The 15,495-nt window shown below is 38.2% G+C and overlaps 1 protein-coding gene across 5 annotated transcripts in view; it reads left to right on the top strand.

The window, feature by feature from the left end:
* The window catches only part of FAM13C (family with sequence similarity 13 member C), a 140,755-nt gene that overhangs the window by 58,362 nt on the left and 66,898 nt on the right, over positions 1–15,495 (top strand). For all 5 annotated transcript variants that reach the window (XM_017963067.3, XM_017963065.2, XM_017963066.3 and 2 more), the window contains one exon: positions 5,458–5,576. In XM_017963067.3, coding sequence (XP_017818556.1) covers positions 5,458–5,576 — 119 coding nt within the window. The remainder of the gene's footprint in view (positions 1–5,457; positions 5,577–15,495) is intronic.

The following is a 15,495-nucleotide window of genomic DNA, read 5'->3' as shown; positions in this document are numbered from 1 at the left end:
TTGAGACCAGCCGCCAACCTGGTGAAAACTCATCTCTACTAAAAATACAAAAATTAGCTGGGCATGGTGGCAGGTGCCTGTAATCCCAGCTACTTGGGAGGCCGAGGCAGGAGAATCACTTCAATTTGGGAGGCAGAGGTTGCAGTGAGTCGAGATCATGCCATTGTGCTCTAGCCTGGGTGACAGAGAGAGAGTCTGTCTCAAAAAAAAAAAAAAAAAAAAAAAGGAAAAAGAAAGAAAAAAATAGAATCAGAGGACATCTTACTTCATGGATACGTGTGGATTTTGAGCCTATGACTGCCTTTTCCCATGATTTATTTTATTTCTTTGTTGAAATAATGAGTAAGATGGCCAGAAATAAGTTTTAAAAATAGATCTGAGGAAACTGTTCTCTTAGTTCCCTATTTCTTAAAAGGGCCAGAAAATTTTAAATAACAGAGACACATTTTTGAAAGGACATTTAAGTCAACTCGTACATGACCTCTTTACCCTACTTATGACATGAATGTAATAGTCCAATAGTTTCTTTTATCAGGGTATAAACGTCTTTAAAATTCTCCAATTATTCAGAAGGACATCAAGTCACTTTCACAGACATGTGAAGGTTAAGAAAAAAGGTACTCTTGGGTGATGTAGGATAGGGTAGATTTACACTTTCTCTTGTTCACCTTAAGAACTGAAAATATAAGATTTTCCAAACTATAGTGCTATCAGATATATTAATTATGTCTTAATTGGAGCTTTGGGGAAGTCCTTGCTCTGGTAAATATAAGACATTATTAACAATAGAGTGATTAGGCTACAGAACCATTTAATTTAACATTTAATCCACAGTTGAAGAAAATAAAGTTTTATCAATTTGGGGACAGAATGAACATAGAGAAAACCTCAAGTATGAGAAGATGAAGATTTGGTATTTCGATTGACCACATCTTGGAGGGAAGATTTACAGGATGTATACATCCTTGAGGCCCAAAGTTACCTTTCTGACTTTCAGACAGAGAAGATGGACAAGATCTGGATTAGAATGGAAAATTGTTCTGTTTTATTTTTCTTTATGGCCATGGATTTGTACAAATGGAGGAATTTGGAAGGACCTGAAGCAGTGGCCTTGCCATTTGATCAAAACTAGATGATCCCAAGTCCTACAAGAGTCAGCTGAACTCACTAAAATTGCAACAAGAACAAAATATCATATTTCCCTGTTCTGGTTTAGAGGCAGCTAATTTTTCCTTAAGTAAGTTTGGGTTTTGAGCCTCTTGAGTTAATAGCTTTCCTTTTGCTATCATGCACACTCTGCTAGCCTCAGCACCTGGATCAGATAAATAGCCTAAATAATGTTTGTTTCATGGACTGCTTTCTTATGAACTATCTCAGAATGTAGTCAATTTGATGGTCCCTGCATTTGGCAGAGAACCAACAAATCACTCCACTGAGGTGGACTTGGGACATACTAGGAGTGAGGCGGAGGGTAGATGAAGATGGCTGGGAACAGGAAAATATGTGGGATGCCTTTCTTTCCAGGTGCCCATCTGGGCTACACTTGGCCAGGTGGCAGGAAGACCAAGCATGGGGCAGAGGATTTTGGCTTCTTCCCTCATTCCCCTTGGTCAGCTTGGATCTGATCATTTGACAGACACATTAACACAGAAGTAAAAAGTTAGAATCTGCTCTCTTATCCTTTAGTCTGTGTCAAACAGTAGATTTTAAAGTTCTTTGGGGCAAGAGTGTCCTATTCACTTCTCTATAACCCTCTCAACTATCAAAATGCTTGGTATATAGTAGTGATTTTTTTAGGTAAAAATATATCTTAGTTATTTCAGAATACATACCCTCCTTTAATGTTCTAGAATTTTTGAGCTGAATGTTACAGTGGATTCTAAACAGAGTGATGAAGCTTAAATGGGCAAAGGTAATCAAATGTGTTCTTTATTTCCTTTCTTGATGTTGTCACCTTTTTGGGGGGTGGGGGATGGGGACAAACTGTTAACTCTCAATCTTTTACAAATACGTTATTTACTCTAAGGACTTTCTTTGGCAGCCCTAGTTAACGTTCACCAGATGGTGGAGTCCACCTGGAACAGAGAAACGGGCTTACCAAGGAAGTAAGCCTTGGCCTCTCATGAATCTGGCTAAATCTCTTATAGAGCAGATACATTTGATTGAGTACTACTATTCTTGTTTTGTACTCTTTCCTTTATAACTTTATGAATAAATGACAGCTGGCAGCACAAGACCTTTGAAAGCTACTGTTCTATTAATTCAATAAAATGATATCCCCATTTCTTCTGTCTTCTTTCTTTAAGGGAAAACATGAAATTATGTTTTAAAGCTGGTGCAACTAAGACTTGGGTTTTCCTCGCCTGTTCCCTGTGAGGTACTTGTGTCAGGACTTCTTGTGTCATTACATGCCAGGCTGTCCTGGGGATGCTCTGTAGTTCCTTAATGCCAATGCACACATCTGTTCAGAATTTCACCTTTCTCATTTTTGAACATTTCTTAAAATTGATGGATGCATTTAATGTGACATTTTTTCCCCTAAAAGACTGTTATGTAATCAGACCAATGATGGTTTATAATTGATGGTATCTTAGAATAGAGGAAAGGTAATGTGTTTTAGTTATCTATTGTTGCATAACAAATAACCACAAAACTTAAAATAGCAATAATCATATATTATCTTTCATGGCTTCTGTGGGTCAGGAACTCACCTAGGGCACACTAGGGAGGTCTGTGTCTGCTTCAGGCTGTCTGGGGTATCAGCTGGAAGACTTAAAGCCTAGAAATTAGAAGCATCTGAAGGTTCATTGATTCCCATGTGAACTTTGCTGGGGCTATTGGCCCACAAGTGGTCATTCTATAAGGAGATAATGGAGTGGAAGGAACTAAACTAAAAATCTTTATTCCTTTTCTTATGAGTGAAATATTTTCCAAAATCATAAGGATCTCTGGAAGGAAGAATAAATTCGGCATTTTCTAAGAAAGGCTGTACTTGGGTTTCTGATCTGAGCAGAGCTTGTAGATCCGAACTTTGAAACACGATCTAACTTTTGGCAGTGGGAAGGGCAGCCTGTTATGACAATCACACATACATGTCATATCAGAGCCTGTTCCATCCATCAGCATTCAGGATGATTTGTACCAGACTTCTTATTTAGTCTTCCCCAATTCTCCCTACCATCTTGAGGTTTGAAATTCTTGGTGGGGAAAAGAAACATAGGTGACAGTGACACTCTTCTCCCCATTTGAATCAGGAACTTGATAGTCATCTGTATCCAAATACTCCTTATCTTTCCATTTTAGAGAAGAGTTCTTCTCTTGCAATCCTTTGAGATTTCTGATCTAAGCATATTAAAGAGACACTTTCTCTAAAGTTCTTGTTATTCATATCTAAGATGCATCCTAGATCCAAGGGAATCCAACAGTGTTTGGCCTCTGTAACCCTTCTCAACTTTTGAAGGTTCAAATAGTTAGATAAAATACTATTTTTGAAAAAAATAATATCAAACACTACTCTTTCCTAAAAGGATAAAGTTTTAATAAAATGGACATTTTTGGTTTAAACCTTTTAGAGTTCAGAGGGGCCATTTCTTAAGGCCTACATCAATTGAGGTTTCTAACTATAATGTTTAAAGTAATATTGCTATTAGTATAGAAATGTGAAATAAGCATTCCACCACAAAAATAGGTTTTCTTTTGCTGAACTCATTTGGGTTAATTCTGCAAGGATTACCTGAGCACTAGGTTCAGAATATTGAGCTTTAAGAAAATGTTTGTAAAAGCAATATTGTTATCAGTAGTAGTTCATATCTGCTGTGTGCCTCCAATTGGCAGGCACTTGTGGAATTCATGGTATTATCCTCATTTTACAGAAGAGGAAACTGAGCCCAGATAACTTACGTAATTTGGCCAAGGTCATACACTGAGCAAGTAGCAAGCAGAACTCTGTCTCACATGAAAACGATTGTGTGGGGGAATTTGACCAGTATTTGGGTAGCTATAGAATTTTTCTCAAGCAACTACTAAGTCTAGGGGACTGGTGTATACTAATGGAAACTTTTCATGTGGAGTGTCTTCTTACCTGAAGCTGGAGACTTCAAAGAATTAAAGAGAGGATCTTGATAGGGCTAATGCTTTCCTTTCCCACAACTCTGCATGACTGTTCCTACTTTACCCCTTTCATATGAAGGCATTCATATGATTTTGTTGTAGAGGCTTGTGATGATGACTTCTTGGCAAAAAGCCTCACCGTGTTGTTCTAGTGTGCTGGAAACATGATTTCTAAGACACCTGACACATTGACACTTGTACTGACTTCAACCCACACCCTTAATAGAGGAGCTGGGTCTCTATTGTGACCATAATATATTGCACCAGAAGACCCAAATGCACTGCATTGCTTGAATAATTTGCCTGTATGATGGTACCCATCTGGAGCTACTGAATTTCTCACAGATTTTTGTTTTAGTATCTCATTTATTAGGTTAAAGAAGGACTGTTTTATTCTAAAGACAGTTTTTCAGTTAGAGATTTGACATGGCTCAAAGATGATAATAGTGGAACTGTTGGATATATATAAACCTTTCATTTTTGGTATGTATGCATGTCTTTGTATTGAATCCAGATTAGTTTTAGTTTTGGTATGTTTATTCTGTAGAGTGTTTAGCACTCTAAAGTTTTTCTAAATTAATGAGCAATTGCATCATGGGTAACCCACATTGTGGTTTCTTTAGATGCAGTGTAGCCAATGGCAATAGTCTGTGTGTATGAGGGGGTATGTATGAGTGTGTGTATGATAGTGTGTGGCAGGATGAGGGAAGAGATATCAAGGACTCTTGAGATCTGGAATTTATAAAAATGATTTGTTCTTTAGTTTTCAGATTAACTTAAATTTTTCTCTTATTATAGAAATAATGTTTATTGTAGAAAACTTAGAAAATACATATGGGCTCCCAAAAATAAATAAACATGACATCTCAGAGTTAGTCACAGTTAAGATTTTGGTTCAACTTATTCCAATCTCATGTGTGTGGCGGGGTGTGTGTGTGTGTGTGTGTTACTATGTGTGAACATTCATATATATGTTTATTCTTGCATAAATAAGCCTGTACTATAAATATTCTTCTAAGGATTATCTTTTCAGATGTATCCACTCATTCAATATTCTTCCATGACATCATTTTTAATGTCTGTACAATTCTTATTGTATGGCTATGCCATATCTTTTGGACATTTGATTTATTATTATTATTTTCTTTATTCTGTTTTCTTGCAGCAACTGACTGATAGAAGCTTTAAAAATTTTGGACCACTGACTTGGCTCCCTTCCCACACCACAATCAGCAGACTGTGTTATGCATTGCTGCTTCCCTGCCCTGAGACCCACTTCCGGCATAATAATGCAATGGAACTCATTGCTGTTGACAGCTCATCTATTTTTGCTGTTTCTTCTTGCAGGAGACAGAGCATGTGGTATCCAGCCAGTCAGAGGGTCAGGTGAGAGCAGGAACACCAGCTCATGAGAGTCCACAAAACAATGCCTTCAGGTGCCAAGAAACAGTGCAACTTCAACCAAGGTGGGCCCTTTGTTGTCAGAAGCTATTCTGTGCTTGTGATTCCTTTCTCAGAAATGCCAACTGTGTGCTTGCCAACCCCACACAAGAGGCGAGGCTTTCTGACTTTTGTTGGCATTCCTTATAGTCAGAAAAGCTGCTTAAAGGGGCCTAGAAGGAGAATCGCTGAGTGAGTTTAAGATAAATGTAAATGACCTACTTTCTCTGGCTTCCATTTGAAAGTAATCTGCCTTAAGTCTCAGGGGGAAGTGGAGACAGGTCCAGCCCTTGGAGAGAAATGCTGATTTCATCCTTTCTTATTCTTTATTCTATGCTAGAGGGAGTTAGATTTTCCTTTGTGATAGTGATAAATTTGTGATGACCATGTAGGCACCACACCAACTGATTTTTACATAGTCTCTCATTTAGCCTTCTCTACTTTCTCATAAAGCTGTGTACTCATAGTCTGAAAGATATTAAGGCACTTGCCTAATGTTGCACAAGTGAAAAAGACTGAGCCAGAATTTGAACCCACAAATGTCTGATTGCAGCACGGCAGGTGCAGATTCTGTGCTGACCCAAGTGTCTTCCAGTGACCTTAGCCCTGACATAGCCTCAGGATGGCCTCTCTAGCCTGCTAGACCTGCTGGAGACAGCCCTGGATCCAGAGCAAGGATGTGGGTGGAAATCAGCCTGCAGAAAGGTTGGCATGACATTCTGATGGGAGCCTGGCATTGCAGCTGTCTATGGAAAGTCTCTTCTGGAAATAAACAGAAGAAAGAATTCAACCACTAGTTGTGTCAGCTGTCTTTGTAGGATCTTGTGTACAGTGTAATCATAGCCCTCTCTCAGTGGAAAGGGAGGGCTGTGTTTCTGAGCCTGACCTTTAGAATTGTTTTTCTAAGGCAGCACAGTCTAAATCAACAACTGCAGAGAAGATTGGCTATGCTATGCAGTTGTACTTTTAAATATCCAATATACCAGATTTAAAGGTTGGAGGGGACCTCAAAGATAAGGTGCTTCCCTATCCTGGTGGATTCATGGCCATCTTTTATAACCCTCTTCACAAGCTGACTTCTTTTATGTGTTTATTGTTACCTGACCTCAGGTAATACCTGTTGGATTCAGCCTTGTAATTTCTCCACTAATCAAGACATTCTGCATCCTATTTGAGGTATTATTGTAAGAAAGCTATTTTTTGGCTACTGGAATCAATTTAGTCAGTGACCCACCAGCCTGATGACTGTCTCCCTCAGCAAGAAAAAAGTCAACTATTATTCCCATGCGTATTTCAAAATAGTATAAAAGCAAAACAACGCAAATAAAAACCCAAACAAAGTCATTCATGCTTGTGTATGGAATGTATGGTGGTCCTGTAGGGGTAGATATTTAACGGAGACCAACAGGGGAAAATGATATTAGCAATTAACCTTCTCAAAGATGCTAGATGTTCAGTGAACTTAAAACCATTGTGTATCCCATTTTGTATTTCTCTTCCTCTGCCCCTTAGCAAACCTTCATAGGATCCTAAATATCTTGTCTTTTTCTCCTGCCCATCTCCCATCTTTCATGTCCCACTTTCACAGAATTGAGCTTTCTGACCTAGCAACATTCCAGACTGTTCTGTGCACCACTGTCAGCAATCGCAGGATCTGGTGCTAAGTCACATATCAGGAGTGCTGTGAGGGTAGTTATGTCTAGTGCTGTTAGCTAAGTAACCTTTAAACTACAATTATTTATCACAACCATGGTGACATAATGGAACTTTAAAAAAATCCATCTCAGAATATTACAGGGATTGTGAAATTTGATGAACTGGTGAAATGAGATCCGAGACTAAAAACAACTTTTAATCAGGTAGCTCACATTCCTGATAACATTCCTCTTCTGTTTTAAGCCAGCATCTGGCCAGGTTTGGGTATACCATGCCAAATAGAATCTTGATAGAGACATGATACTGTAATGGGACACTCCAGACCTAGGTCTGGTTCAGAGTGAAGGAATAAGACAGGCTAAGTCTCAGCAGGTGTAAAATGCCATCTTCTTTGGGGCAGTGGGTTGGGGGAGAATGCTATTAACATAATGAACACTGTGAGAAAAGGAAGAAAGATCTCTCTGTAGCAAGAAGCCACCTTACTCCTTGGGGTCACACATCATTTGGGTGAGACTCAAAGGAGCAGTCAGTCTTCAGAAAATGAATCCATCTTCGTGGAGGTGAGATATTGGAGTGGATTGAGGTCATGAGGTGGGCATTGATCTTTCCACGAATGCCAAATAGTTTCATACCTACAGCTCTCAGAGTTCTCATGTTGTATATTGGGCTCTTTTGAGCACCAGGATCCTTTATGTATTTATGAGGATGAGATTCAGGAAGGTCTATGAACGTGTTTGCCCAAGTTTCTGTGTATATATACCTTATTATTGCTACTGTAATAACTGATCATGGCTTTAAACACAAATTTATTATCTCATAGTTCTGTAGGATAGAAGTTCAACATATGTCTCCCTGGGCAAAAAATAAAAATAAAAAGGTGTTGGCAGGGCTCCATTCCTTTCTAAAGGCTCTAGGGAAGAATCTATCAATTTCCATGCCTTTTCCAGTTTCCAGAGGCTGCCCACATTCCCTGGCTTATTGTCCCTTCCTCCATTTGCAAGCCACCAACATTGCATTTCTCTGATCATTCTTCCATAGTCACATCTCCCTCTGATCATGGCTGGGAAACATTTTTTGATTTTAAGGATTCATGTGAATAGGTTGGGCTCACTCAGATCTCAAGGTCCTTAATTACATTTTCACAGTCCTTTCTGTCACATAAGGTAAGATGGCAGAGGAGGGACAAGGATGAAGACATGGACATCTTTGGGGAGCTATTATTCTGTCCACTACATGTATGTTTATTTTTTTCTAGTGAAAATCTCTAAAACATTTATCAGACTCTCATATGGCACATATAACCCCAGAAAATATTTAGAACCCCTGTCCTAATGTCTTTCTACCTCCAAGTTTGAAAACACATGACTCCAGGGAAGATTCAGAACGGTTAAATGAAGGTTAGCCTAAAGCTGCCTCATTACATATTTTAAGTTCAGCCTAAAGGTTTTTCTGTATATCGTGAACTATAATCTAAATGGAGTTGTGTACAGACTGTAGCCTACTCTTGCACCAATCACCAAGTTGTGGCCAAAGGTGGCCAGCTGTTCAAATAAGGTAAACGCCGAATTGTAATGAATCCAGCTGTTTCTGCACCTCACTTCTGTTTTCTATATGTCACTTTCCTTTTTCTGTCCATAACTCTTCTTCCACCATGTGGCTGCGCTGGAATCTCTGAGCCTACTCTGGCTGGGAAGGCTGCCTGATTCGAGAATTGTTCTTTGCTCAATTAAACTCTTTTAGATTTAATTCAGCTAAAGTTTTTCTTTTAACAGAACCCTTGTCCTAATGTCTTTCTACTTCCAAGCTGGCTTGTTCTGATTTCCCTTAACAGAGCCAGTCTCAGATACAGTTAAAGCCACTTCTATCTTCTTTCACTGCACCCTTCCTCCCGTTTGCCATGCCCTGCCCTTCCCTATATTATAGTCCTTGGCCTTAAAGTGCCACACATTAGAGGATTCAAATTTGGTGTCCTACAGGTGTATCTGGTGTGGAGACATATTTGGCTTGTACAAAATTAAACTATTTTGAATCAACGTTTTAAAATCAAAAGTTTTTACAGATTTTTGGCTTTCTTTGGAAGAATCTGAAGGTAGGATAACCCAGGGCCTACATTCCTCCAAGGTAACAACTAGCTGGAGCTGAGGAGTAGCTTTCGATTTTTTTCACAATTTCTACCCAGCTCTCCTCATTTATTTATGCTCTTTGCTGAGCTTCTATAGGCATTTGATTTATAATGCCTGCTTCAATCATTTTCTTCCTGGCAACTGCTGCTCCTGGGGACTCTGTAGCTCCCTGGAGCTAAGTCCTCCTGCAAGAAAATGTCTTATCATGTGGTGATGGCTGATATTGTCTTAATGCCATCTTTTCCCCAGATGACATGCTTTCATTTGAATATGGGCTTTCAGAGCACGAGTGGAAGGGCTGGGTTATTATACTACTCTGGCATACTCCTCAATACCTGGTATTTTCAAAACATGTAAAATTAAAGAACTGTGGTTAGTTAGAGCTGGAAGAAACCTTAGTAATCATTTAATACAACTCTCATTTTCTTCTTTGACACCCAGTGAGGCCGTGATTTGCTCAAGTTCTCTCTCCCCTTGATAATAGAACCAAGATTAGTACCATCAATCTGTATTGAGTTGCCATTTAATGAATATGCATTGGTTTGACTGATTTTTAGAGCTAAAGCCAGTACCAATCCTGTAAACCCTCAGATATGACAAAGGGAAATTTATGAATGTAACAGAATATTAATGCAGTTGGGGATTTCTTACTAAGCTAAGAAAATTTACTTTTGAGAATGATTAACTTACATATATTTAAAATATTGTATTAAAATTTATGACGGCATTAAACCTTTAATGTTGTTAAAGACCTTGTCTGTATAAACAGGAGCTATTCTGTAGCATTGTCTTACTGTTAATTAGGTTGGTGGTTACATTGTGAGCTCCAGTTCATTATTGGCCTCTTCATCCGGATTCCCACATTAGAGGAGGTTGAAGATCCTTAGCAAGGATAATGGCCTTGGATGGCCTCCCCTATTTTTTGACATTCCAGATGAAAGAGAAAGCTGGGGGCTTTGTTGCTTTATAGAAAGAGGAAGTTTTGTTGGCAACAACTTTTCTATGGGGGATAAATCCTTTCATCTTTTGTTTTTGAGATAGATTGTGTGTGTGTGTGTGTGTGTGTGTGTGTGTGTGTGTGTGTTTGAATAGCTAATTGTTTCTTATTTGAATGTTTTTCATAGAAGTAAGCAGAGTCTTAATGAGTTCTGCTAAACAGAGAAAGAATGAGTAAGAGAATGAGCACTGAGATTTTTCATATTAATAATACAAAAGACATATCTCCCTTCTTGAACTGTACCTGATCTCTGCATATTTCTAGGATGTTCTTCTCCTCCCTCATTAGCGTCCTCCTATGATTTTGTTTTGTTTCTTTTTAAAAGGAGAGCAGGGATGAGGTAGAGATAAAAAAAATAGCTTGTCTTCACAGTGCTTTGAGACTCCCTGGTATACAGTTGGATAATGAGTGAGTATTGACCTAGCTCACATTGACTATCCCACATAGAAAGGGAGCCAGATAGGAGGGCTCTCCTTCATTGCCCACACATACTGCCTCCCTCTGTAGATACAGAAACAACCTGGTGGAAAGAAAGAACTTTCAAACGAAGAGATCCAGGGTCTTATCTCACATCTATCAGGTGACCATGGTCATTTCACTCAAATTCCTGGGCCCCCTCCTCTAACATAAGGAATTTGGGTCAAATGATTTCTAGAGCTTCTTCTGACTCTGACATTGAAAATGCTCAACACTCTAGATATTTAAAAGATTAGACATGGGCAGACTTCAGCTTAAGAATACAAGCTCCTGAAGATGCAGATGAAAATAATTCCCCCTCCCCTGCTGTAGAGCACAAAAATCCCACACCCAGTCCGTAAACTGCTGGTTGAAAAAAGAGCCCACACTTGATTATTTTGGAAATGAAATCCTTCTTTTTTGTTGTTTTTTAAAGGAGACTACCCTTGGTCATTTGATAAATTGTTAGCACCTTCACTAATAATTTGGCCTAAGGATAAAAGGGAAACTTAGAGACATTCTCTCATTCAAAATGCTACTACTACCACTGCTACTAATAATAAAATAAGTGAAACATTGGAAAATATAGAAAATCCCAAGGATGTAAAAATGACTTGTTATCTTACTTCCCAGATACAACTGCTATTACCATTGGAGTGCACATTCTTATATTGTTTGTTTTAATGTTGTCATAAAGAGAAATTGTGTATGAAAGGGGCTTCTGGATGCACTGGGCTTTAAATCTGCTAGAAGCACTATTTACTTCAAGCAGGCCCTAGAGTAGAAAGTTAGGCAAGAATGCATGATGATTGTACAATAATCATGTATAGCAGTGTGCTTTTCTACATAAGACCAGTAAGATGAGTAATAGAGTAGTAGGTTAATTATCACGAGATTGGTGAGTTCATTTATGGCTAAATTGAACAATTTAATTTTCCATAACAAATATTCTAACATACAATTTCTATAAGAAACATGTTTACAAGCTTTGGTATCATTATAGCCCTTTGTTAGAAATGATATTTCAAGGAGACCAAACAGGAAACTTTGTCCTTAACATCTGAACATCTTGGAAAGTTTCTTGGCTTAACATAAAATAGATATAAGAGAAATTTGAATAATGATTATAGGAGACAGAGAATATATAAATTTAAACCTAATTTAGAACTTTGACCAGCTGGTTAAGTGTTCAGTATGCCTGAGGCCACTAGAATGGGGCTAATCTTTAACTTACTCTTCATCTTCCCAATGAAGCCATGGCTACTCCCATATTTCTGTTATAGTTATTTGTCAATGAGGTTATTCCTTTTTAAGCTTTACATTAAGTACTACAGACACACACACACACACACACACACGTTATGTATAGTGACATACACATACACACAGAGCTCCTACTCAACCCTCCATAGGTTTTTTTTCTTATATTCTTATTGCTAGATTAAAACATTTTTGGGATTAGAGAGATAGATAGATGTATATATATACACACATATATATATATCTAAGAATATATTATATATAATTACATTGCTTTATGTTACATTATAATATACATTGTTATATATTACATTATGTTATACATAATTATATTACATTGCTATGTAACTTGTTTATCCTGCTTAATATTATATTTTCCATATCATAAAATACACTATAACGTATGTAATGGCTGTAAAATATAGTCATGTACCACATAATAACATTTCAGTTAACAGTGGACGTGTATAATAGTAGTCCTGTAAGATTAAAATACCATATTTTTACTATACCTTTGTGTGTTTAGATATGCAAATACCGCTGTATTACAGTTGCCTACAGTCTTCAGTACAGTAACATGCTCTAGAGGTTTGCAGCCTAGAAACATTAGGCTATACCATATAGCCTAGGTGTGTAGTAGGCTATACCATCTAGGTTTCTGTAAGTATACTCTGTGATGTTTGCATGACAATGAAATAGCCTAAGGATACATTTCTCAAAATATATCCCCATCACTAAGGGATACATGACTCTATTCCTTTTACGGATATACCATCATTTATTTAATGAAATCCAAAGTATTTGATATTGCAGTTACTTATAGGATTTATATTTGTATTTATTGCTGTAGTAAACATCTTAAAAACAATATCTTTATGTGTATCCATTATAGTTTTCTTGGTTTGTGCTTAAAAGTCAAAGTTGTCTAGGCATAGGATTTGGAGTAGCTAACTGAAATGAAACTTAAGATATAAATTTTTAGCCAGGCACACTGAGATTACAGTTCATGCTTGTAATCTCAGTACTTTGGGAGGCTGAGGCGGGCAGATCACTTGAGGTCAGGAGTTTGAGACCAGCCTGGCCAACGTGGTGAAACCCCATCTGTACTAAAAATAAAATACAAAAGTTACCTGGGCATGGCGGCACACACCTGTAATCCCAGCTACTTGGGAGACTGAGGCATGAGAACCACTTGAACCTGGGAGGCAGAGGTTGCAGTGAGCTGAGATCACACCATTGCACTCCAGCCTGGATGACAGAGCAAGACTTTGTCTCAGAAAAAAAAAAAAAAAAAAAAAGATATACAATTTTCAGTTATCTGATCATGGAAGAAGATAGGGATATAATAGACAACTAGTAACTTTGAGAGATAAAAGATAAAAGTCATGTGGGTGAATTTCTGTATGTGTTGGAATCATAGGATGGTGGCTCTGGGTGGAATGTTGGAGACAATCCAGTTTAATCGCTTCCCCCTTCCTTGTGTAGATATTTCCGTTTCAACCGCTAGCCTTCATGGTTTTCTAGTTCACATTGTGCTAAGGGCAAAGTGCTTCTGGCTTTAACATTCCCAGAGGACATTTGAAAGTCATGTGGGGGATGGGAAAATTCTTTGTTGTGTGGGATGCCTCATTCATGTCAGGGACTCTGACACCTTTGGCTCTAGCCCACAGAATGCCAGTAGATAACTCCAGCTTCAGTAATAATCACAAATAGCCCCCAGATTTTCTATGTGGCCCCTAGGGGACATACCATCACCCTGTAAAAACACAAAAACAAAAAAATCCCACTAAATTTCATGATAGATACATTATCTAAAATCATGTTTTATGTGAGTCTTTATTAACATGGGGACATGATCTATTTATAGGTGGAAAAAAGCAATTACATAACAGTATCACAAGATGTTCCTATTTTTGCTTAATATATAATTATTTACAGAAACATATACTAGAAAGACATAAATCCATATTTTAGTGGTGGTAATTTTGGGGGGAGATGAATTACAGGTGATTAAGAAGATATTTTTTGTGCTTTTACTTTCCAAGTTCCCCCACTAGCGTTCCCCTACTAAGTTTGTAATTGGCAGAAAGTGATAAGTTTATGTTATTTGCAAGACAAATAATAGTACCTACTATTTCTCTGGCTTTATTTATTTAGTAATGATTGAATCTTACTTTGGGACAGACATGACTATTAGGAGAATATTAGGAGAGAACAGATTTATTTTTTATTTTCGTTAACTGGGAAAACTTAAAATGAATTTTCAGTGACACTTGTGGCCTTTGTGGTTTAGGTCACTTGGGGTCAGAAACCAAATACTACAGATGATTTTGTAGGTTTAAATAATGTTTAAAACCATAATTTGTATCATAGGTGCCTCTTTTCTTCAGTGTTTGCCTCAGTAGAAAGTCTCTTCTTATACTGTTGAACAGCATGCCAAGCCTCTCAGGGGTTCAGTAGCGCAGAATTCTTACCAAGTGCACTCCAATGACCCTGCAGATGCAGGGACAAGGGAAATATCAAGACCCGTTGAAGTGGGGGTGAGGTCCAAGGGGAGAAAGATTGAGAAGGGGTAGATGCAGGAATAAGCCAGCTGTTGAAGTCTTCTTAGTGCCTTAAGTTTAGCACCAACACAAGAAAACAGTTTTGGCCAAACCTAGACTATTGAATAAATCGAAAAACACATAAGAGAGCCCCTGGGAAGGGCCTAGGACATATGCAAGATACTATAGTGTAAAGAGGAAAGGCCTTGGCAGTATGCAGACCTGGATGCTAGTTCCAGCTTTGCTGCTTCCTTGGACAGATTCCCTAACCTCTCTGGGCTTGGATTTCTTCAGATGTGTGATGAAGATGAAAATATCTACTTCCCAGAGCTACTGTTGCAAGGATTAAATGAGACACTGCATGTTCAGCTTCATTCAGGGTCTGTCCCACAGCAGGGGCTCAGAAGATTAATGTTGTGGCTCCATAAAGAGAGGAGATCCTTCCTCCATGAAGGGTTTTGCTTAGCTCCATGGTACTGATCTATGGCTTGCCAACACATCCATCTTGCTGCTAGTGTTATCTCTTCTCTCCTCCATTTATCTAAATTTTAATCTCATCTCAGAGCCCAGCTCACTCCCAGATTTTCATGCACCTTCTCCTTTCTCAATAGCCCATGTTGATCTCTGTAGTTAGAACATGATCAATGTAACTAGATACATGGGTACTATTGTTCAAAGAGTTTGGTTTATCTCTTCAAATAGGATATATGTCTATTTTCTGTAATTCTTTTGAATGTGCAGTTTTCAGCACAGTGCTGAACTCATAGGTTCAGTAGTTTAGTAAAGTTTCTGCTTATTAATTCTTAGGTAGGCAATTCCATGGAATTCTGGTTTGCCCTCCATAATATCATGCCTCTCTTGGCCATATTTCATTATGGTCCTTTATATACCTGGCCCTTCACAAGATCTA

The sequence above is a fragment of the Papio anubis genome, chromosome 11 (assembly GCF_008728515.1).
Source record: "Papio anubis isolate 15944 chromosome 11, Panubis1.0, whole genome shotgun sequence".
NCBI lineage: Eukaryota > Metazoa > Chordata > Mammalia > Primates > Cercopithecidae > Papio > Papio anubis.
The sequence above is the reverse complement of the archived record's forward strand: the minus strand, read 5'-3'. Positions and strand labels throughout refer to the sequence as shown.